At 40.1% G+C, this 24,608-nt stretch overlaps 1 protein-coding gene across 5 annotated transcripts in view; it reads right to left on the bottom strand.

The window, feature by feature from the left end:
* BCLAF3 (BCLAF1 and THRAP3 family member 3) overlaps positions 1-24,309 on the bottom strand; it is a 35,795-nt gene extending 11,486 nt beyond the window's left edge. For all 5 annotated transcript variants that reach the window (XR_011050334.1, XR_011050333.1, XM_068425584.1 and 2 more), the window contains exons 1-10: positions 24,183-24,309; positions 15,804-15,877; positions 13,191-13,769; positions 12,182-12,847; positions 9,738-9,916; positions 8,964-9,078; positions 8,708-8,771; positions 7,735-7,853; positions 5,706-5,820; positions 54-149 (exon numbers count right to left, since the gene is read on the bottom strand). Coding sequence is in view for 3 of the 5 variants with exons in the window: in XM_068425584.1 (XP_068281685.1) it covers positions 54-149; positions 5,706-5,820; positions 7,735-7,853; positions 8,708-8,771; positions 8,964-9,078; positions 9,738-9,916; positions 12,182-12,847; positions 13,191-13,769; positions 15,804-15,844 (1,974 nt within the window). In the remaining 2 variants the exon portion in view is untranslated. The remainder of the gene's footprint in view (positions 1-53; positions 150-5,705; positions 5,821-7,734; positions 7,854-8,707; positions 8,772-8,963; positions 9,079-9,737; positions 9,917-12,181; positions 12,848-13,190; positions 13,770-15,803; positions 15,878-24,182) is intronic.
* Between the last annotated feature and the right edge of the window lie 299 nt (positions 24,310-24,608).

Here is a 24,608-nt window from a genome sequence, read left to right as displayed (position 1 = left end):
AGCATTGAATCATCATTTTATGTAACGTACATCTGAAAAAAGCTGATCTGTACCTTAAAGTGTCTTCTGATGGCTCCTGCATTTTCAAGGTGTCCTCTAATACGTCTGTGAGGGTAAGTATCACTTGGTTTTGAAGAATAGTAAGAATTCTAGTAGGAAAAGACAGTTGTTAGCTTAATGTTACTAAATTATTCAAGAAAACACACAAAGTTTCCACGTTATACTAACAAAGATTGCAATTCTTTCAATCTTGTAGCATTTGACACAATGACACTGTTTGAAGGAACCAGAGTAACAGGAGCGCAGGGCCTGGAGCCCAGGCTGGCTGAAGTGACAGCAGAGCTCACAGAAGCTGAAGAGGATACAGACAATCCTACTGGAATATCATCATCTTGGAGAGAATCTAAGCAGGTAACAAACCAATTACGGTTCTCCTCCTGCCCCCCTAGAACAGATGCCTCAATTTGCATGCACCAAGTGTAACAGACAGGCTGCTATAGCAGTCATCCCTTGAGGTAGGAATAGGGGCAACAAGATTAGCACTCTGGACATCCGTGGTTAGCATCTGGACATCATAGGTTAGCGTATTTTAGAGGACTCACATGCACTGTTATTATACACACCACCGCAGCAACCAGACAACGAATGTGTAGCACATTACGTTGGTCCTTAGAAGACTCTACTTTTAACTCTACATTACAGGAGAGCATTTTGAATATTACTTTCCTGCCACAGAAACACAACATGATTTCAAAGGCAAGTGGCACAGACAAGCGGTATTGAAATTGTGTGTCAACACACTGAACAGCTGCAGTCAAACAGCCATGGTTGCCTAAAATAGAGCACTCCCTCCAGCCACTGTCCTACCTGTGTATTTTGGCCCTTCTCCAACTTTACCCATGACAGCTGCCTTGATAGGATGCACACAGCTAAAATATCGTTCTCTTCCATCATTGCATATGATTACAAATATTTACAGAAGCATTACATACTGCCATATACTATGTTAAAGTCATCTAATGCAGACAGAATGGACTTGCTAACAAACTCTTAGCAATCAAATTTTTTTTTTTTATGGTCCATTCTTGAATAATCACAAAAGTGTTCCAATGCTGTTAAACTCTTTTTTCAAAGGAAATTTTAACAGCTTCAAATACATTTTAAAAAGAGCCTAAGAAGAGAAGTCTCATGAGATATTTTATATATACTAACATCTAATAACAAATGCAAATGCATGCTTTGCTGTTTACAGAATTGCTGTTCCTTAACGAATTACCAAACCTTTCCAGTGGCTGAAACACTTTAGGATATGCTTTCTAACACTGTTACTAATATGTGGGGGCCTATAAACACAACAGAAGACTGTTAAAATCCAAGTTAACTTTTAACTGGGATTTAAGCTAGCTTTTTTTTTTGGAGAATATATTATTGCCTACAAGTCACCTATTTAGTGTCTTAAAATGCCTCAACAAGCGGGCATTCAGGAGAGAATGAACAGAGAGGAAGAAAGACTTTATGAAGTGAGATCAAAGTAGTCAAAATGGCTTTTCCAAGAAAAAAAGTATAGAAAATTAAATATACAGAGGAAAAAGCACATCAGGAACTTCCCAGCTTCCTTCTTAGAATAAGAATATGAAGATACTCCATGAAATCAAGTTAACTTTCTGCATACAACATACAATTAAATTAGGAAGCTCCCTGTTACAGTACACTCCTCCTTAAAGCTGAGTTCAGCAAGATGGAAAAAAAAAAAGCATTCAAGAAAATTTCCTGTTACAGTTAAAACATAAGCCTTTAGGAATTAGAAGAAAGCTTGTCTCAACTAACTGTGGATACACCCCTCTCCATCCCCACCCTCAAGATTCAAGTACATTAATGGAAACAAAAACATTAGAACTACTTAATGCAAAGATAGAGCAATCTACTCTTCAGGAATTTCCTAAACCATAGGTTTTAAATAAAAAAAAAAAAATAGGGAAGTATAGTTACTTGTTCTGATCTTACACTCTTTAGCTATCCTCTTTCTGTCAGTAGGGTACAAAACTAGACGCACATTTCTTACAATCAAGGCTAGATAGACATTTGCACCTTCAAGGCACAAGTTCTTCTCAATTTTAAGCTCAAGCCCCAAGTATTGAATATTAACAGAAGAAACGCTCCCCTTCAGTGGCCTGCTGTAAAAGGTGCTCATACCTTGCACTGAAAAGTTCATATTACTTAATCGCAGGATACCAAAAGTAGGCCAAGTCAATACCATTTCCATGTTTAATTTTAACACAAATGACTACTATTGTCCATTTAACAAGAGAGTAAAAAGTGGCATTAGTATCACATTTTGATAGTTTACTGTAAGGACATTTTAATGTGACCAACACATTATCTGTTTTCACATTGGGCAACATCCTAGCATCAGATATGATCTGCTGACCAGGCTTTCAGTTTTCAAGCATCCATCTTTTACCAATGCTAATACACACAGCTCCTCAAATAACAGTGATCGAAACCACAATGAAATTTTACTAACAAAGATGAAAATGGGCAGATATTTATCCAATACATTATATTTGTTAATTTCGGTGTTATAATTTAAGATGCTGCAGTGGTTTCCTGTCAAATATTCTTTTTTAAAGTTATTTTTGCCTTTATTTTCTGAGCCTTGGCACTATTATGCTTCTCATTTGAAACCTGGCTCTCTGATGTACTTTTCTCTCACTATTTACCTGTAAACAAGAGCAAACAAACCTGAGAGGAGTGCTGAAGGTTAGAGTTTTTGTTTTGGATTTTCAAGGGTTTGCTTTTAAGATTACAGGTGGAATGCTCCTCAGCAAAAGTGGTAAGAGATGTCTGTTGCATACTTTTTCATGTGTTGTCCCACACCTTCAGAATTTTGCCAACACAACATGCTATTGCTACATCTCTTCTGCAGCATAAAACAGCTTGCCACAAGAAGCTGAGAGCTCTGCTTGGACTGTCAAACCAAGTGAACAAATATCTACCCAAGAATCTAAGACTGAGCAAAACCACAAACAGTTATTTTCGCATTCAACAGCTATTATCTTAGCTCTTGCTTATGTTTCAAATTCTTCCTCAGTTTTTCCATGTATTGCTGCTTCCTATTTAAAAAGGTGTGGTCAACCCAGCAAACCACTTAAATCAGTGCGTTGTTCTCCAAACACTGTCTTTCAGTTGTGGTCCTTTCACTTTTCAAGGTGCCTGGCAGCGTTCACACCTGAACCATACTAATCTGATACAAGACTCTGAACAGCAAATTCCAAACATTTGTCCTCTGGCAGAAAGCAGCTACAAATGGCTGCTTTCAACTCTACTAATATTACATTTCTAAACAAAGTAGTAGTGAATATAGTCACGCAGCTCTGAATTTATTACAGAAAACCCACTCAACACAGAAATGATACATGTGGCTAAAATTACAGTTAGCTGGTTGGATGCCACTCTATTTAACTCCCACAACAAATACTAAAGCAGTGCTAGCAGCTTACACGTATGGAGATCAAGCTGGAGCTATTGCCCACCAAGATAAGCTCTTCTCCAGTCACACCCAGTCCTGAAAAACTCCTTCAAGGAAAGCCATTTTGAGTACCATACATTCTCACACAACATATCTACATGTCGTGCAAAGTGCCACACTACTGGAGCTAGCTTATTCAGCTGAATTATTTGTACTGCCTCAGATATGAATTAGGTGTTTAGTGATCTGCTCTGCCTAGGAAAAGATTACCCTCCTTCTGCATTACTTTACATATTGAGCATTAGACATACTAGATAAACAGGAAAACAGAGAAGGGGAGAATAATAAGAATCAAAAGGCAAGAATAGAAACACAAAACCAGAAGAGGAGATGAAATTTAAAAGTGTCAATCAATGTACTGCAGACACATTTGCAAAATGTCTAAGCTCTCTGAGCCAGTTGGCAAGCACTGATTAATTCTATTTTTACTGACAAATGTGGATGGCAAACTAAAGTCTTCCCACTTGTCTGCAAACCAGCTTCTGCATGGCTGACTTCATGAAGAGCCACTCCTTCTTTACGATGCCTTGCATTTATAACACCCATGCTTCCACAGCTACTGTTGTTCTGAATGGATAACTCCTCACTGTAGTGCTGGACTTTCTAAAAACTGCATGTTTGCAGTTCACTATTAGATGCAATCTTCCTGAATCTTCAGCACATCTAACTAACTCAATTTCTATTTCAAACTAACTCCCATTTTATTTGCAATTACTATATTACTTAATGAGCAATTACTACTTGGGTTTGGGGACTTCAGTCAGCCTTGAGCAAGTAATATTTCTTACTGTTAAAAACTTGTGTTTTATACTGAAAGATGCACAGTTATACCTGCAAGGCAGCTACATTTCAATGATGGTCAGAACTCTGACTAAATAAAAGCTACTTTTGATAGACCTCAAAAGCTTCATGGTCTTTCGGAACCCTGTCCATAGGGTATTAATTACAATGTAAAAAAAAAATGCAATTTACATTAGTCTCCTCATTATTTTGCACCTACCAGGAAAAAAAAAGAAAAAAATATGTTTTAGAATTATACTGCACACATTAATAAAATTTTTCTGGTCTCACCACTTCCCCAAGTTAAACAAGTACAAACACTTGGAAACAAGACTACGTTTATTTAGAAGGAATTTTCCAAAAGGGACAAATTTTTTCTACTGAACCTAATATAACTGTCTTCCCCATTTCGGTATTAAAGTACATCACAGAAAGATAGCCTAAAAAAGAATAAGTGACCAAACTAGCTTTGATAAACGCAGTATCAGCATAGGTAAGCTATTCCATTGTATAACATTCCATCCTCAGGAACATTATTTCAGACATTTCTCATTATTTCTGTGATTTCTTCTTCTTTTTTATTTGTTTTCAAAATAAGAGCTTCCCAGAACTTTTATCATAACAAGGAGAAACTGTTTTAGTAACAACGACACCTACACAAAACAAGATTCAGACCTTCGCCCCCCAACCGCAGACAACTATAATGCAGAAGAGTATTCTTTTTCTCAAACTATTCCACATTACCTCAAGTTAACTGCTCAATAAGAAGGCCTTCTAATTTATAGTTCAGGTAGTACACATCATTAAGTGGAAGAAATGCAGTATTACGTACAAATTTATTTTAAAAAGCTACAAGCAATACGAGTTTTTATTTCATAAAGCCCCTTAATCAATTAATTTCAACAAATTTCAAAGTAATTTTGAACCTAAAATTTAGTTCAACAGTTTAGTTTGACATGTTCCTGCTATTCAGTAAGAGGTCTAAAGCTGACCACCTTATTTCTGGACTACCTGAAAAAAATGTTTTCGTTTTACCCAACATACCAATCTAAATTAGCTTTCTGAAACAACAAATCTCTGGTACTGCACAGGAGTACAAAAGCAGAAGAATTATTTTTGTTGTATCAGCATTTGGCCGTAAAAGTGGTTTTAGCTCACTTGTATTAATCTATGCTTCAACAAATATCTGAGGAAGTACTCTTGCACTAGAACTGTGAAATTATGAGTAGTTTTATTGTTGAGCAAAGTCTGAACATAATAAAGCCTCACTTGGAATTTAAAAGGGCAAGACATCACAGATTGTTAAATTTACATCAGCATAGACAACGCAGCAAAAAAAATGAATTACAAACGTAAGAACAAATGCAGAAGCTGCTAATTCCACATTTAGGCTTACCAGGTGAGGTTTCCCAATAAATTTCCTGAAAGGTGGCTTAATGAACCTCATAGGCTTTTGGAAGCCATCAAGTTGAGAGTTTTGTAATCTTGAAAGATTGCAGCTTTGCTGGTTCCTGACGTGTGTGTGTGTGTGTGTGTGTGTGAGAGAGAGAGAGAGAGAGAGAGAGATTAAAATTAAAATCTAAAGCCATTGCGTATTAAATTCCCATATTTTAAATTACCTCAGCCTAGCATCTGTATCACTTTGCACTTCTAAGTGACAGTTTTTAAGTATTTTTTTTCTAGTACGTTGGACAAATTACTACTCCTCTGACTAAACTCAAGCCCAAGTTGCACAGAATTATATAGCAAGCTGTATTCTCTTATGCAATGACAAATTAACAGAGACACACTGCCTCCTTGAAATCCTCACTATGCAAATCAGGTTTCCCTGGCTCACCCGGCTAGGTCTGCATGGCTGGTCATTGCTGCCCTCCGCTGGTTTAAATGCTTTCTGCATTTCAGCAGCTGTTCTATACTGTACTATCTTTAAAGCTGTACAGAATTTTCCATTTCATGAAATCCCAAATCCGACAGAAGCTCAGATAAATAGCCAGATGCTCGCTACATGCTCTAGTATCATCCTCAGCAAGCAGGATGCTCTGGCTTTGGGCTTTTGCTTGTTTTTTTTTTTTGTTTTTTTACTGAGCACATTGCTAATACAAATGTGTCCATAAACCTCTAATTAGAACATACACCATGAAAAGTAACACCAGAAGTCAAAATTCATAGTTCATGAAACATACAGAAACAGTTTTCATAGCTGCAAAATAAATTACCAAGGCAAAAATGGAGGTACACTGGACTAGCTCATAAGCATTGCCAGTATCTCAAACATGAACTAGAAAAAACCCCAGTCTCGGGAAAATTCTACCCATCTTTCATACCAGTACTGCCCTTAGCCCACATTACACTGTCCACCAACTCTGACAGTGTAACCCCTCCTCACATCAAACTCCAGGACAGCCACACCTAGTTGGAGAAACTTGAGCTTCCAGCTTTGAGCGGCACACAAAAAAGGTAAGCAAGACAGTAACTGTGGAAGTTGCAAATAAAAGCCTTCCCAGATAAGCAGGCCAAACATGCACTAAAGACATAGCTCCAGGTACACAAAAGGCTATATGCAACAGTCCAATAATGTTTTATCAAGTGGGGGAAAAAAAAAACCTTTTACTTTTTTTGCTTAAAGAATCTCAAATACAAGAAATATTTCTTCTGCAGCCTCACAAGTCAGTTTTCCCAAGTATGTGTGCATTGCCACTATTTGCACTTAAAATGAACAAACAGCAGCATATTAACAGCAATCTGCAAATCATGACTATAGTGTAGATACATTTCATTACACTCTGGCAATTCTTTAATCAACATTTTTTCTAACACAAATAAGTCATCTCTCTAAGAAGACAACCTCACAACATCAAAAGTGAAACAGGATGACTGAGTTTAACAAACACTTCTGGGCCAAACACCTTTAACAAACCTGTTGGAGGAATTCATAGCAGTAGAAAGCTATTCCAAAAATCTAGCTTTTCTTTGTAAAATTCTCCAAGAATCAGAAAAATTCCAATTCTTTGTGGATATTCTACATGACATTACAAAACAACCAGGGCAACACAACAAGTATTCATCCTAGAAGCTTTTACGAAACTACAAAATACCAAGAGAATGTTGTTACATGGCACATCGAGGAGTTTAAAAATAGCTAAGCATCTTTAAATTCATTTCTTGCCCTCCTCCCATTCAGTGCTACAGTGAGCTTGTTTTTCTTTTTTTTTGCTCCACTGCAGCTTAACCTCTTTCAAGGTAATGCTCCATTACAGAGTACTTTGCAATGTACATCAGTTGAATTTCAGTCCAAGTCAAACTTACAAGGACAAACTATGGAAAAGAATCACAACAAATGTGAATGTAACTGTGGAAGGGTCAGAAAATGAACGTGTAAGAGAACTACAGGCTTAGGCCAAGAAGACTGGATATTTGCTACTTACCTTGGAGTTACACCATCTACATGAAACACTCTCTCATCTTCACTCTTCAATCTCTCTTTTCTTCTCCTTTCTATATCATGCCGTAGATCATTTGGATCTTCTAACACTCTCGTAATGTTCTAGTTAAGAGGAAGGGTTAAAGTCAAGTTAGCTAGCAAAAAGTAAACACTGACGTGATTCTGTCCCTTCAGGGCTTCCATTCTATATATAACCTTGTTAACGTAGTTCAACTATCTGGACGTAGGACAGATGCACATCAACCCAAGGATCCAAAGTCCAAAACAATAACAAAGAGTAGTCCTAAATAACTACCCTTTCTTGCACATCTCTGCCTTTTTACAAGTTTCCAAACAACAGTGAACAGAGCACTGGAATTCTGCATGGAGTTGCCAAGGCAAAAATATTAACATAAATTCCAGTACATCTTAAGAAGTTCTACTATTCTTAATTAAGTTGAAGCTCCACATACCTGTACTATAGGAAAAAATGGTAACTAAAATCACAGTAAGCATAGCTTGACAGAGGAACACAGAAAATCTAATGTCCCTGGATGAAAGCAAGGGATACAATAGCATTCTGAGGAATTATGTGGCTGTCGGGCCATTCTAACATTAGGGTGGAAGAAACGTTAAGGCTTTTTCTAAGCTCAAAAGGAAAGTAAGAGCCATGTGTCAGTCACCTACTTAGTGTTTACGCTATTTAAAAACAGATAGGGGTTCAAGCAGCGGGAACAGCCACAATCCAGCTACTCTGGAGAACACACTTGTGTTTTACTCATCAGTGAGCACAGTATACTTGCACCATTGTGGTATCTGTAAATATGTTCAAGTGTGCATTTCTTCCAAAGTAAGCAGAATTACTGATAGTCTTCAAAGCATGTAAAAATGACTTACCAATAGCAAGGGGAAAATGTTGCTTACGTCTATAACATTTTAACTTACTGTTTGCCAAAAAAGTTAAGTAATTAAGATACCTGGGGAGATTCAGATGGCACAGTTCGTTTGTTCTGAAGTTCTGCTAGAGACATGTCAATCCTCCTGGAACACAAAAATATTACATAAAAACAAGTGCCATCACTATAAATAGCAAAAGCATTATTGAACAGCTACAGAATTCTTTACAGACTACGGGCAGGTAGTTTAGTGAAAAAACACTTCACACTGTGTAAAGTCTACTGAAGATTAACAACCTTAATGCAAATAAATTAAGGCAAAAAGCACATCAATTACCTGTGAATTTCTGGATCCAAACGTATTTTAACTTCATTCGTATTTGCAATTGGTTTATCCTGAATTTTTGAGAACCTTTCATGTAGAGTTATGTCAGAAGATGTAAAATAATTTGCTGTGAAGAGATAGTAAATACAAGAATGTTTATTTGTAGTATTTGAAATGTACAGTGGGAAATTATATCTTTTAAAAGATTAACTCTTAAGGACATCAAGACAACTTCTGAAATTAAATTTCAAACTATTTCCACTTGCAGTTTAACATTCACAAATGAAAGACTAGGCAAGCCCAACTTAGACATCCTTCTTATTAAATAAGATTAAGCTGAATAGAAAGTTAACTATTTTTCAGCTCTATCATAGTAGCACTCAAATGACTAGAATCTATAATAAAGTTCAACACTGAACATGATGCTGAACATTAGCCTAAAAACTAATCTGAAAAATTAAAGGGAATATATACAACTAGGAAGCTGTGACTACAGCAAAGCTCCTTTTTTTCTATTTCCTAAACAAGCAGGTTAGTCTTAAGTACTAGCATAAAATCCTTTCGACCTTAACACTCCACAATAATGCCTCTATTATGGACTGAGACCTTCTTACAATCATTCTATTGTACGTTTAAATCCTCAACGTACATTTTCCTTAAACAATACAGAATGAAGCCAAAGGCAAACACCTGAGACTTACATAGACAGCATATCTAATTCACTAATTTGTTTTTAATAATTACAAATACATAAACACATACATATACCCTAAATATTACAGTCACCTTTAACTTGATGGATAATTGTGATTATTTCCTGAGTAAATTCTCTTGATGGGTCATTTTCAACATTTTGTGTTACAGATTCCATGTGCTCAAACACCGGATGAAAATTTTCAGTTTTCCTGCCAACAGCAACCAGATCATGGGACATCTGTCTCTCTGTAGTATGACTAGAAGCAGTCCTAGAATAAAAAGTTGCAGATATTAACTTTAAAATAATTCACTATATTTGAAACTTCAAATAGATGAGTAGAACAAAACAATAAATTAAGAATTTCATTTCAGGAATAAAAGTGATGCAACTGAAATCTCATTTTGTTCCTTTATTTTAATTAAAAAACTTATAAGGCCATAAGGAAGAAAAGCTATAATAAAATACAAAGAGATATGACTGCACTCCCAGGAATCCTTGTTTCAGTGAAGTACCTAACACAAAATTTGTGAATTTTAAACTTAATTCATCTAGATTATCAAATAAAGGCAAATGAAGATCCTGATATACTATTTAGTGTAATTCTGGAAGGCAATTATGTGTGTCTTTGTTTATAAGGAGCTACCAGACAATCTTCAAGAACAGTTCAGAGATGTAAAAATCTCATGGCATCTTTGGGAACTGAATCATCACTTGAGCCTAGTGAAACAGCTTTCCAGTGGCAGTGTGTCAACTTAAGAATGTGTTTAGCATCTTTTTGTCAATTTTTACTCATTCTAAATAAGTTTACACCCCAAATGGTTGCATTGCTGCTTAAGAATTATTTTGACAAGGAAGCTAACACTTTAAAAATCCTGCTGTTCTTGTTGCAAGGAAAATACTTGTCATTGGAAAGATAAATTGAGGAGTCAGCTCATGTAAAAGCTTTTAGGATAAAGACTGTGTTTACTGTGCATTCTGCAAAGTGATTATGTGCCTGCCCATCCTGTATTTGAAGCATACAAGACTAGAATTTCATACAACAATTGTATCAGAAATAGCCTCTAGTAGGTGCCAGAAGTAATCTGTTTGCCCCAGGCAAACTGGAAATAAATGCACACAAGGGAATCCAAACAATCTCCACTGTAAATGATTTGAATTATCTACCTGCTCCCCAGGTTTATAAAGGAAGTATTCTTCTCAGCTGAGTCATTTCAAGTCAGGTGTTCGTTAAATGCCTAAAGTAGGCAGCAAATATTCCCAGTCATCAGCTTCTGCAAAATTAGTGTTCTAATCTTCAAAAAAAATAAAATATTTAGCACTTTTGTCTGTGGAAACAAACCTTCCACACATGAAATTAGCTGTAATCAATGCAGTAGTTTCTTCAGTCTGCAAATAATTACCATGTCCATTGTGCATGACTTTCAGAAACAGCAGCAAGAGGCTACTAGGTACAGGAATCATCCCGTGGGCTTGCAACAAAACCCATAATTAAGTTATTTTCCTTACATTATCATTCAGGAAGTGAAATGCTTGTTCTAGGCAGGGGGGAGCATTACTCCCCTTTCCTCAGTCTTTGCACATAAGGGGTTAATATTAGACAGTAACTTGTCTTTGTAACTCTCCATTGTATTACGTGTTTCATGAAACATTGGAAAGGGGAAAAACCGATATAGATGTTTTATTTGGGACAAGAGGCAAAATACCTTTAATGCTGATCATTTTGGAAGGGAAGGTAATCCCTTCCAAAAGGGATTACTGCCATTACATGACATTCTTGCCTGCAATAGCAAGGCAACAGCCCAGAAAAGCCTGCAAAAAATCTACACAAACCAAGCTGCTTACCCTCTACCATGTATCCATCATCTAGATTTTTATAATACTACCACTTTTTTTCCAATTCAGCCAGCACTGGGAATGCTAAAAGCAACCACAAGTATTACAAAGAAGATAGACAGAAGCAGACTTTACTGCTTTTCAGTTCTGATGCCCCAACAGATTGCCACTTCATTTGTTACAACAATAAATAACATAACCCAGGGATCTCTAAATTTTTGACAGCTTTATTGAAGTTGAGATCTTGAACATCTGAATGCGTGCCTGGGATTTATGTATTTTAAAGGTTATCTGGTTTTTAGAAGAAATGAGGGGTGACTCAGTCAAAAAAATGCCACCATATTCCAGAACAAAGCACAGGACTAGGCTTTTCTGCTTTTATTTCTTTGTTTTTAAATAAAAGTAACACATCTACCTAATATAAGCAACTTTCAGCTACAGCTTTGTATCAGGCATATCTGCCCTTTCCACTTCCTAGTACATCTCCATGAAATGAACTCAGGATTTTTTTTGGTTTGTTTTTTTTAATAGAGGTAGGCTGTAAATTTCCAGTCTGGGCGAGTTAACATTTTAAACAAAATAAAATTTAAAAGGTACAACCTTACTTTGTCCTGGTTACCTCAAAGAAAGATTGCTTTCCTCCAATATTTATAAACTGTAAAGAGACAGGAAGAAAGAAGAGGTGAGGAGAAACCATTACCTGTACTTGGTCACCATTTTCTTCATATCCACTTTGATTGTGAGACATTCCCTCCTATAGTTGACATCTGCCATTTTCACATCTGAAACAGTATGACTTGAATCATGCTGGCTGTCAGAGGAATCAACTTTTTTCCTGAATTCCCCTTCTTTCCTTACTCTTTCCTTCGGTTTGTTTTTAAAAGATCTCAGATCAACATCCATTTTGGAAGAGTTAACACAAGCATTGCAGCCCTTCTTTGAACTACATTTAACAGGTACTTCGACATGCCCTTCTTCAGTCCATCTCGCTCTTCCACTGCTGAAGTAATCTAGCTCTTTGCTATTCCGGGCACCCTTAGATGAACTGCATTTCTGGTCTTCCTGCTTCACATACTTCTGAGCTCTATCGTCTGAAAAAGGCTTTTCCCCATCCGGATACCTGCGCCGTTTGTGACCGTACTCATAGGCTATCTTTGTGACAGAACCCTCCAAGTACTCCCTTTCGGCCGAGCGGTGGGACTGGGCACCCAGATTTCTTTGCTCCTCCTTTTCTTGGTAGGGTGGAAAAGAACGTTCTGGCTTCCACTTGGAATTTCTTGCTACTTCTCCACCGTCATACCTCTCCATTTCTTTAGCCCTTTTAGACGTGTGCCCATATTCTCTGTAATCGTGATCTTCAGGATACCTGTGTTGACATAAAGCAATTTACACTTGCACTAGAGAAGAAAGTGAGAACTTATATGTGCAGAATGTTGGACAGCAGAATGCGTGGCAAGTTAACCCATAATCCCTCACGCCAAGGTACAGATGTGCAGGGGCTCTTAAGAGGGAAATATTATCCTTTCATACTCTAGCCATCAATATGATTTACTTAAAAGACTAATACTTCACTACTACCAGTCGCCCATAATTAAACTACAAAGTGGCCAACGTGTTTCAAGGTGGATATCTTCAACTATAATGAAAACAGACTTTCACTTGAGGCTTTACACCACAATACCCAGGTTTTAATTATTTTATTCCTATACCTCTTCTGTAAAGAGCTCCTTGCCGTAAATTCATCAGAAACTCTTCTGGGTGACTGACCATACTTCTCTTCGTGTAACCTCTGGTGCCTCAAGTCATCTTCATGCCATTTTCTTTCAAGTTTACATGAAGCCCCTAACGGTCTATGAAAAGGTTTCATTCCTTTTTCGTGTCCAGTGACTTTGTAGTGCTCAAACATGTATCTGTCTTCCATTTTGTGGTGGTAAAATGGACGATCATGCTCTTTATATGGTATTTCTGAGTATTTTGGTGGTAACTGGCATCTCCTATTGCTTTCAGTTCTTTCGGATGAATGTGTTCTATAGGGCTTATGACTGTAAGTATCTTCCATGGGAATTCTTTTCAGGTTTGGTGAAGGTGTTCTATGTTCATATATTCTCTGGTGGTTATTTCCATGAGGTGCGAACCTAGAATTGCTTTGTCCGTATTTTTCATCTTCTGTTCTCCAAGGCATAGGCTTCTTTGGGTCCTTACGAAAGCTTTTATATTCACAGTCATAATTAATGTGAGCATGCCGTTGCCTATGGTGCTCTGGACTCCTAAATGCCGGAGATAAGGACCTAAGACAAAAATAAATCCACTTTGAGTAGTCCCATAAAATTGAATCAACCTCTTAATGACAACATCTATTCCCTACGGAAGTATAGTTTAGTACACAATTTTAATCAACTGGTAAAAGAATTAAACACAAGATACTCAAAGTGTCATTTGCCTGGCTAGAGTACCAAGCTTACTTTTACTCTGTTGAAAGTTTTTCATAGTAAAAATACCCACTCAAAATAGCAGTAGGTCAATCACTTTTCTCTTTGCATTTTTTTCATTTAAAACTAAAAATAATTTCATATATATGAAGTTTCCACTACATTGAAAACGAACTGCTATACACATTTTCACACTTCTCAAGCATTCCCCATCTTTTTCAGTGCCAAGAGAAAAAAGGGGAAGGAAAAAAAAAAGCACATAAAAAAATGAAAAAAAAAAAGAAAAAAGAAAAAACCTTTTCATGTTTTCTTTGCATGCCAAAACAACCCCCAAAACTGACTGAAAACATTATAAAGTATCCTATTTAAAATGGCACACAGGTAGGCTTTTTCCTGCAGAAAAGACTAAGTTTGAGAAAGATTTTTTTTTTTTTATAATTGTGTGTACATGTACATACATGCATACACATATATACATATGCACTTCCACACTTACTGTAGCTTTTGCTATTAAAGATTTAATTGCTAGGATCCACTCAATTACACTACTGAGCTTTGCATTTTCACCTACAGTTACAAAAATGAAAGCAGATTGTTACGAGTCTTCGGCCAAAATCTCCTTAAATAAAGAAAAAACTGGCACAAGCCACTAGCAAGAACCAGAAAGTAATCCCAGACGTAACAGTTGTGCTTGTATTCAAGCATTCACTGCACACTCTCGATACACTCATTAATAAAAACACTGAAAAACATAAGTTGAAAAAATTCAAGGAAGTCACTTCCTTTGTACACATAACGCAAATGTACAATTTGGCGTAACTATTTGCTCCATTTCTGCACATGAGTTCAAACTCGGAACCACAGATCTTTGTAAAACTGTAATGGCTAACTTCCAATAGCACCCATACTGCTGCTGCCCCATGTTGTTGTGGTTAAGGCCTGCATTTTAATGAGAGCTGGGGCATTCCTCCCTGCCCTTCACTCAAAGGACATTCACAACTATCAATCTAGTATGGAAGTAGATAGGATTTCTCTTCTTAAAACAAACAAACAAAAACCCACACACATTTTTCTGTGTTATCTAACAAAACCCCTTGGTCTTGGTCATCACAACATAACTAGTCCATTTAGAAAAGCAACACAAAACCAGCAAAAAAGTAGTTTCATATTACACACTAATAGCTCTTGAAAGCTTAAAATTCTATTCCAGCCTCTTACTTTTAAGACCTTAAACTGGCATTGCAAGTCCTAAAAATTAGGCAGGTAACTAACGGCATGAAGTAATCTGGAGGTTATTCTGATGACGTACATCAGTGACACATACTACTAGGCTAGTGTCCAAAAAGAAGGGCACTGACTCCCATGTTTTCAGTTCACTTTATGCTGCAAGGCATATCTAACTGTGCTGAAGATCAATTTGTGGATCAGCCCCAAAGGCTCAGAAAGCCCGAGGTGTTTGAACTAAGAAGTACTTTTTTTAACAGTCGATCTGGCCTTCCGTGTAGACCAAGAGGCAAAACAGGAGTGAGTTACAGATATTAAGCACACCAGGTGGTGCTTGAGTAAAAATAACCTTAGCTAGTTTGGTGCTTGGATTTTGTGCTTAAAGTAGTTCCAAGTCCCAAAACATGCAAGCTGAACAAGGCTCTTGGCAAACAGCAAAACCTTAACACCTCCAGCTTAAAAAAAAAAAAATCATAATAATAAAACTGTGAGCTGGGAAAAAAATTGCAAAGGTATTCAGTTTGGAAAAAAAATTAAAATTTATAAAATGCACTTTACAAATTGCAATTCTGGATGCAATTTTCTTTCTTTTATGCAAGTTTTAAGTCATAATTATAAATACTTACATAGAACTACATTTCAGAATACAAATTATAGATAAATATTTACCTTGGTTTCCATCGTGGTGATCTTGATCTAGGTCTTGTCATCTTCTCTCACGTGTTTATGAGAGTTTGTTGAAGCTGTAAAAATGACAGTTTATTAGTCTGATAACAGAATCACACTACAAATTGCAACAAGGACAGTTGTTTTTAACAAGTGTAGTATTAGATGCTTCACGGTTGGGATGAGGCACATTTTTAGGATGTTTTACCTCTAATTCCCATTTTAAGGCAAGTAACTTTTTTCCTAATTGCTGATCTTAGAAAACAGCTTATTTTCTTTATAAAGATTTAAATATTTGACAATTACTCCCTTTTTCTCGCCATTCTGTAATGCTGCCTATTCACTCTGTTTTTAAATGTTAATAATCTCCCAAGCAAGCTGCAGCAACTGAAAAAAATGCTGTAATTATTAGTATGTATAGGCTGCTATAGATGATAGAGAGGGGAGAGACAGCCAGCTTTAAAAACAAGTTTACAAAGAAAAATGTTTTCACATAGTTATATACTGAACTTCAAATTTGTAATATACACTGATATTTTTACATGGTTACAGACCTCCTGTAAGCTTTAACTGCTCCATCAAGTCTTAACTCCTGTATCATCACACACTTCATCCAAATAAAACTATATACAAAAGATGACTTTTCATTTTTGGTACTTAACTTGTTAATAACCTACTACCTAGACACACATTTAAATACACAATGGATGCACTATGACAGAAAGCACTGCTCCTGAATCCTGGAAGTAGCTGTGGGCATCCCTTCTCATAAAGGATAGAAGAATAAGGAAAATATCAGTGGAATCTACCCTTCTTGCTCTTCTTTGCAAAAAGATACTAGAAACTTGGAAAACAAGTGATGAAAAGTTATACAAACTCACCAGTAATGCGACTGGTGAATAGGAATGGAATGATTACTCATTGTTTAGCAAACACAAGGGCTGAAGTAGAGTGAAATTACCAGGTAACTGGTTAAAAGCTGGAATTTGGACCGCATACCCATGCCTACAGCTCCTAATTACCACAAGATGCTGCACTGGTCAGAAATATAAATAGATACAAAAACAGATCCATCAACAGCTCTGAAATGAATGAACAACCAGTCATTTGAAACTGGAAGAATACGCCCAGGTCAATGTCACTCCGTATGTGCTCTGGTATTTTCTGTAGGTATTTGCTCGCAGACACTCATGGAAACAGAAAACTAGTCTGGACTGGCCAAGTATGGCCTTTTTGACACTCCCAGTGCTCAGATAATTGCTTTAACTAAATCTTTTACCTGACCCACTAAAACGGGAGAAAAAACGGTAAGCATTAAGGCACATAAGAAACCTGGAGAAGTAGGTGTGCTTCCACATGCCTGACCCAGTGCCTCGCCCCCCTACCCCCCAATCACACTAATTGGTCAAATAAAATATTACCTCCTGATATATCTGATGTTTTTGTATGATTAGCTCACGGCTAAAACAGCAGTATCCTCGAGGAGAACATACAGCATACTTGGGATCCCTACCACCACAGGTGGACATTAAGACAAGCCACCTACTACATTTCAGAGTGATTCTGGAAACGTTCACTTCCTGCTCATTAAGTTGCACCATAAGCTAACCTGACAATTACTTGCAAGACATAGCAGTAGCTTAGTTCTGGAGAAAACCCTCTTGAATTTTTTTAAATCTCAGAAGTCTCCTGTTTACCATGAGAGTATTTGGTCTGCAATGAACCTTTCCATCTTTCAAGGCATGAAGTTGTAAGAAGTGTTGCAAAGGATAGTGAAGCAAAAAAGAAAAACACCAACCCCAAAGTATGCCAAAGACAATGTATAATATTTGTTCCCTGAACTTTCAAATATGAAGTCAGCATTGCCTCTTGGTTCCTAAATGCATATATCTGAGGACTGCATAGCATGAATTAACTTCAGGCCCTTTGTTTACTCAAAGACCATATTAGCCAAAATTAAGTGATGCTCCAATGCCACTACTCTTATTAAATATTACCTTTTAAACAAAAGTAATATTGTGGCCAAAATACTTTCGCATTTCTCATCCATAAAAACACACCTTACCAAACTGAACAGTGTATCAGAAACAAAAAACCACACCCCCTGGCTAACACATTTTAAAAAGAGGTGCATGTCCCGCAAGCTTCCAGGATTCACTACTACCCTCTCTTCTTGTAAACTTTAAGAAGTGACAGTGCTTTATATGCCATTCAAATTCTTTCTTTCTTTCTATCTTCCCTTCAGTTCTGAACTTTATCTTTCATTTTCAAGTGAGTATGTAAATACCAAAAAGACAAAAGTACCATTAAACCCCAGCCAACCATCATGCAGAACCTGATATGCCAGGATCTCCCATCGCAGGCCGATCAAGCTAGAAACTGAACAGATATAACCAGAGATTCCTTATTCTTTTGAGACTGGCTAAACAATCGATACCAAAAGCATGAGAAGGATTGTGACAGCATGTCCTAGATCTTGCCTTAGGATAAAGAGGACTACTGTAATTTCCAGTGAAGACACTCCTTTTGTTTAGCGGAAAGAAAGTGTTCATTCATTTCAACGCACCTCCTAGAAGCGACCCACGCAATATGATTTCCTCACAGCGAGATTCAAGATGCAATACACAGAATACAAAGGCAGCAGACGCTCCCAGTGTAACACCAGAATCACAAACTAATCTATACAGGATTTGTAAGCACATTGCTAAATTCAAAGTTTAAATCATCTCACCTAGACCAGCAATACGGTTCCACACCAAAAGCGAGCTTTGTGTAGGATGGTCCCAGGTAGCAAGCCTGTCTATAGCAGAATTACTTGAGTCAAGTGAAGGCCCTACGGTTCCTGAGTCAGCCATCCAGGTGCTTCTGAAAGGCCAGGTCATGTTGGAGCAGAGGTGCCAGGACCTGCTATGCTCTGGGTTCTGAATTTCACCAAGTCTTCCTGCTGTACTTTATGGGATGCTGTCACTCAAAACTTGAAGAACTATTTTTTTTAACTAGGAAGGAATATTATGAGGTTCATAGTGCTGCTTGTGTTTGTTGTTTCACAACAACAGTAACTCATTGCAGGAGTTAACAGTAACTGTGCTTAGATAGTCCTTAAATATTAATGGGAACCCCATTTTCTTTTCCTTGCCTTTTGGAATTGAAATCAGACAACTTCCCTCTCAGGAGAAATGGCCTCAAGCCTGCTGTCAGCTCTCTTTTGATTCTACCCTTGAGAGATCAGTGCTTTGACAAGTACAAAATTCTTGTAGTATCTATCTACTACAAACCTGAAAAGAGTATCTCGAGAGAAGTAACTCAAAATTATGACCAGAAATTGTATGGGATGTGCCAGCCTGAACACATAGTTTTTCAGAAAAGCTATCAGTTTTTAACAACTTGCTTTCCTGCACAGAACAATCTTCCATCTCCTTTATTTTCTCCAGCATGAAATACAAGAAATCACAAATGATTGCAGCCATCTAGCTGAATGGAACTGGAGCTCTTCCCAACGCAAACAGCTCCACATCAATAAGCTCCAAACAAGTTAAGACCTTGCAGACAGAGCACAAACAGAGCAGAGGCAGTTAACTCTCCTGTAAACAGACCATAAATACGTGGACTGCTTTACATGCCTTCCTTTACATGCCTTTTTGGGTGCCTTCCAGCATCTACGACAAAGACAAGGGAAGAAACCCTATGTAGCAAACGCAAAGGGCAGGCCAATAGTAGTAATGCTCACTACCAAGGAGGTGCTCTTCAATTGCCATTTCAGCTGTAGTGAAGGTAGATGTCGTTCCTCACCCCTGTGTAAAGGATTGCCCAACCGCCATTGCCACGACCTCCCAAACCTTTCAGAATAGGAAAAGCTGAGCAAGTCTTTCATAGGTTGGGTCACATAGCAAACAGGAAGACAGACACTGACCTTCGCTACAAAAAACTACCCAGCTCACTATCTCTCACTCTGCCCAAAAAGATAAGGAGCAGCTGCAAGCTTTTCATTTGACTGTCTTCTAGACAGGGATCAACCAGAGGCTGTGAGGGACACGCCAGAGCATGTATTGCTGCAGTGCCTGTCAAGAAAGAGAAACCAGGAATTGAGAGTCTGAACACCAAGACAGCCAAGTATTTGACAGAAATACAATCAAATTAAAAGCTCAGCTGCAATCCAGACTTAAAAAAAAAAAGTAATGATCTTGAAGCCTGTAATACAGAAAGTCATCTATCCTGTCCTTAAACGAAACGAACAGAACTGGCAATTTTTCTAGTAGGTAAGTTATAACAGCCAATTCAAAGGCTGTCCCATGTGGCTCCCACCCCAGCCATTGTCCAAGCAGGACACAAGCCTGGCCATGTTCTCGCCCATTCAGCTTCCAGGCAAATCTTATCACCTCCAACAGCAAATGCCCATGGAAGAACATAAGAACAGAGAAACATCTCCCAGCAAACTGGCCTGAACATTTCTGAACTGCAACAGGACTTCACATCTCCTTTAGCCAATGCTTCCCAGACTGGCTTGGGTACCACCACCACAGGCAGAGGCTCCCAGTGCTGCGCTAGGCCACACGTACACTCATTTCTCCCTGATTTTTCTACTACACACCTTCAACCTCAAAACCACAGCTCCCAATTTGCACCTCCATCCACCACCTCCAACCCTGCAGGGGCTGGAGGAAGGATGTCACAAAGTGTGCAGCGCAACCCTGCCCCATGCTCCAGCGCCAGAGAGGTGCCTGGAGCTGAGTTACAGCTCTGCCAGCGCATGGAGGTGACTCCCAACTCAAGGCACACTGCCTCAGGGCAGGACATACGTGACAGGTTTGAAAACTATGAGCTAGAACAGCTGTTTAGCTCAAGGACACACAACCCCCAGCTCAAGTGAATGAAACTCAGCTGAGGGTTTTCTAAACCTTTCCCTCTTTTAGACACCACATCAGGTGCAGATCAATGCAAATGACCAAGATCCAAATTTCCATCCTCAGTTTCCTCAATGCTCTCCAATATTACATGAGCACTCTTTTTGATTATAGACCCCTTCTCCTGGTCTTTTGTAACTCTCAGAGCACCTTCAACATCTCCAAGGTTATGTTTTGAATCTCCAAAGTATTTTGTATAAGGTCTGGTGGCAGCCCCACTGCAGCTCCAGTTGGCAACACAGCCTGGAGACAACACCACCAGGGAGATGACAGGGCTATTATTTTTTTTTTTTTCCTCCTTCCCCTTTCCTTCCTTTCTTTCTCTCTCTTTTTATCCCATGCTATGTTTACCAACTTTCCTGATGTGGTCCACAGCATCTCCCCAAGCACCTGTGGCAGCATGACTGGGAACGGTCGGCAGTGATGGCGGGAGACAGCACCACAAGCCCGCACTCCTGCTGAATATGCCACGATCCGAGCGAGGCGAGCTCCAACGCTCCAGTTTGCACGTTGAGAAATAGGGTCTCACTGGCATCAGGAGCACCTCTCTGGCCTCCCAAAACCGCAGCCACTGAGGCTTTAGAGAACTCTTTGTCCTCCTTCTCATCTTTAACCTTTTTCTTTGACACAGGCTGGGGAAGGTAGGCTTTACACAGGTTGTATCTCAGTACTGAGGATTGTTAACAACCAGGCCTCATGCTAGCGAGGTAACTGTCCCACGCAGGAGTGGCACATGAGCATCACTCCCCTCTGCTTTCTATACAGAATATCTATCTTTATATATATATATATATATATATATAAAAATAAAAAAAAAATTGTTCCCCCTACACTTCCAGTAGGATGAAGACCTATTACAGAAAGTACAGGCCTAGAGTAAGCATATAGTACTTCTTAATGGACTACTAAACAAATTTTAAGCAATTCCTTGGGATACATAGGAAGTATTCCCCTGCTTATTTGAGCAAATGAATAAAAATAACTGAGTAGATCTACTGAGCATATAACTTAAGCTCCATGTGCTCTCATTTAAAACTAGCCCATTTAATGACACTAATTAGCAGGCGATGCCTCACCTTTGCAGAAAACAGAATACAATGCCAACTTGGAAAGACTGAGCACAATAAATCTGTATCACATAATAATTTAGGTATTTCACTCTCAAATAAACACCTTTTTTTTTAACACAAAGAAAGCACAACCTATAAACATATTGGCGTGCCATTTCTATGACACACTGAATTAGAAGCCTTTAACACAGGTCTGTTACAGAGCCTTAAATGTCACAGCACCATCCCCAGCCACTTCTGCCTGTTAAATCTGCTCCTGTCATAGCTCTAGAGACAAACCACGACAACTTCCTGCCTACTGAAAGCTCTCCAACATGTACGAACTGTAGTGGAGGCCTTTGCTTTTTAACCTTAAGTCACAAAACCACCAGATAAACCAAAAGAAAACCCTTTTTTATTCAGAATGGGCAATGCCACACAGCAGCACTGCCAGGAGGCTGGGAAGTCCAGGCTGCCTTCCCCAGCCACACCAGAGAAATAAGCCCTTGCTGGAAGGCTCCCAGCATGTTTCCTCCCTTCCCCACAGACAGCGAGCACCTGCTGCCACCTGAGAGGAAAAGCACACCTAACTGACTGCAACCACATCGATCGCCAGCTTGCTGTGACACCAACCCAGCCTACATTACCTCCTGACAGGTGAACACCCACAAGGCAACACTGCACCAAAAACAAGCCCATCTCATCACAGCGCAGGCGGAGGGAGAGTTGGTTTGATTGCTCTTACAAAAGCAGTGGCAGAAATACCAGTTATTTTGCTGAAGGCAGATGTGGAGGAGTACATGGACACTCGTTAAGACATCTGTTTATCAGGATAACAGGGTGTGCCTCCAAAGGAAGTTAATTAATTTCAGCTCACCTCATCAACGTTAAATAAAAAAAATACCAGAAAAATCCTCATAGGTTCCAATTAGTCCTTCACAGTGGAAGGATGGAAACAAGGGGAAAGACTTAGTCATCCATGTTCTCTGCCCCTCTCTGCCCATCCCTGTGTCTCACAGCCTGCCACAACGTGGCTTCCGTCACCAGAGATCCTTCCATGCCTTTTGCATATTTCTTCCCTCCCTTCCTGGCATCCTCTTCCATGCTCTTCCTCCAACTGTCCACACCCAGCAAAACTTTCACGAAAGATTCACTTTTCCTTGAGGACCACAAACACACAAGGCAAGCAGGTAATTAAAATCTCCCAGCAGTTTAAGTAGCCTTTGTTTTAAACCCTTGTAATTCAGGAACCTGAACTATATTTACAAGTGACTTGGGGCATTTAAGAATTACAATAAAAATTAGGTGTTGCTGTTCTGGATGGAGCTGAGCCAAGTGAGGAGACTGCTATCACTGATTCCTCCCGAGACACTACTGCCCCCTCAGATGTGTACGAATAATTGTGCATAATCAACTAAACCAACCAAAGAAGTCTCAAAACCCACAGAGTTGGTCATATGAGCACCCATTCATCTTGCTTTTGTTTGACTCAATCCTGAAAATATATTAAGCTAAACCAAAGACACGCTAAAACTAAGCTATGACTGCCATACAAAACTGGTACTGCTTTAAGTTATTATAAACACGCAAACTGGCATAAATCTGCGTGTGACAACATATAAATTACTAGGAAGAGGGACTGCTGGTGTTTATGTCTTGCTCACCTCTGAGGAAAACCCTGTCCTTACCATAACAGCAAGCAGCGACCTCAGCTCTGCTGTACTGCTCGCCCAGCAGGTCCACAGCAACACGGGTTTTCTGGAACCGCCAAGACACAGGGGCACGGCACTAAGTGCCCCACGGTCATCCCTGCCCCGTACTTTGTCCCCGACCCTCCCAAACCTCGCTGAATGCTTGAGCTAGACGCACCGTACCACAAAACACGCACGCATAGATGTGCACATACATGTATACACGTGGACACACGCAGGGACACACGCGGGAGCGGCGGGTTACGGATGCGGCTGCTCCAGGCTACGCGGGCACCAGCAGATCCGAGATGGGTTCAGCAGAATCCCCGCTGACCTCCTATCCCCGCAGCACCCGCTGCCACCGGCCAGCGCCTCCCGGGTCAGCGCGGGGAACGAAAGCGGCACCTCCCACCCGCCTTCGCCGCCTCCCCGGGCCGGGCAGGCCGGCCGGCCCTCCGGTGGGCGCAGCGAGGGGCGGTGGAGTTCCGTGCATCCCAGCCCGGCCTGCTCCTTCCTGGCCGCCGGCGCGGGGGATGGGCCCGTCCGGCGCCGGGCGCGCAGGCGGGGCTGACAGGGACAATGACCGCCGCCGGCCCCAGGCACCGAGCACCCGGCTCCGGCTCCCACTCCGCCTCACCCTGCCCACGGCACTGGCCAGACCGCTGCCCCACCATCCCCCTACACCGGGCCTAACCAGGCCCCGACGAAGCCGTGGGACCGCCGCCGTGTCCCCCCACTCACCGCCAGCGGGGCCGCTTATAAGGCCGCTTCCTGAACCGCCACCGCTGCCTCGCGCGGCTCCTCCAGCAGCCACCGCCGCCGCTCCGCCCCGAGCAGGTGCCTAGCAAGGAGGCGGGGCGGGTCCCGGCGGGCCGCACCGGCCACAGCTACTCTGCACGGGCGCGGCGGAGAGAAAGGGCGGGCGGAGGGCGGGCGCCCCGGAAGAGGAGGGGCGGGCGGGGCCGGGAGGCGGTGGCGGCACCTCCCACTCACCTCCATAAGCGGCGGCACCGCAGCGAATCGCGCCGGTACCACCTCCGCCGTACGCCCGCTGGGCAGCTCCGTGCTGGCCACTCGTTCCCGGCCGCAGTAGCCCAGAGAGGACGGGGTGCCCTGGCCCTTCCTGGGGGCATTTAGAGCTCTGGGGAGCCCCTCAGCTGGGAAGGC

Source organism: Nyctibius grandis, chromosome 2, assembly GCF_013368605.1.
Source record: "Nyctibius grandis isolate bNycGra1 chromosome 2, bNycGra1.pri, whole genome shotgun sequence".
Lineage (NCBI taxonomy): Eukaryota > Metazoa > Chordata > Aves > Nyctibiiformes > Nyctibiidae > Nyctibius > Nyctibius grandis.
This window is presented reverse-complemented; position numbering and strand designations above follow the sequence as displayed.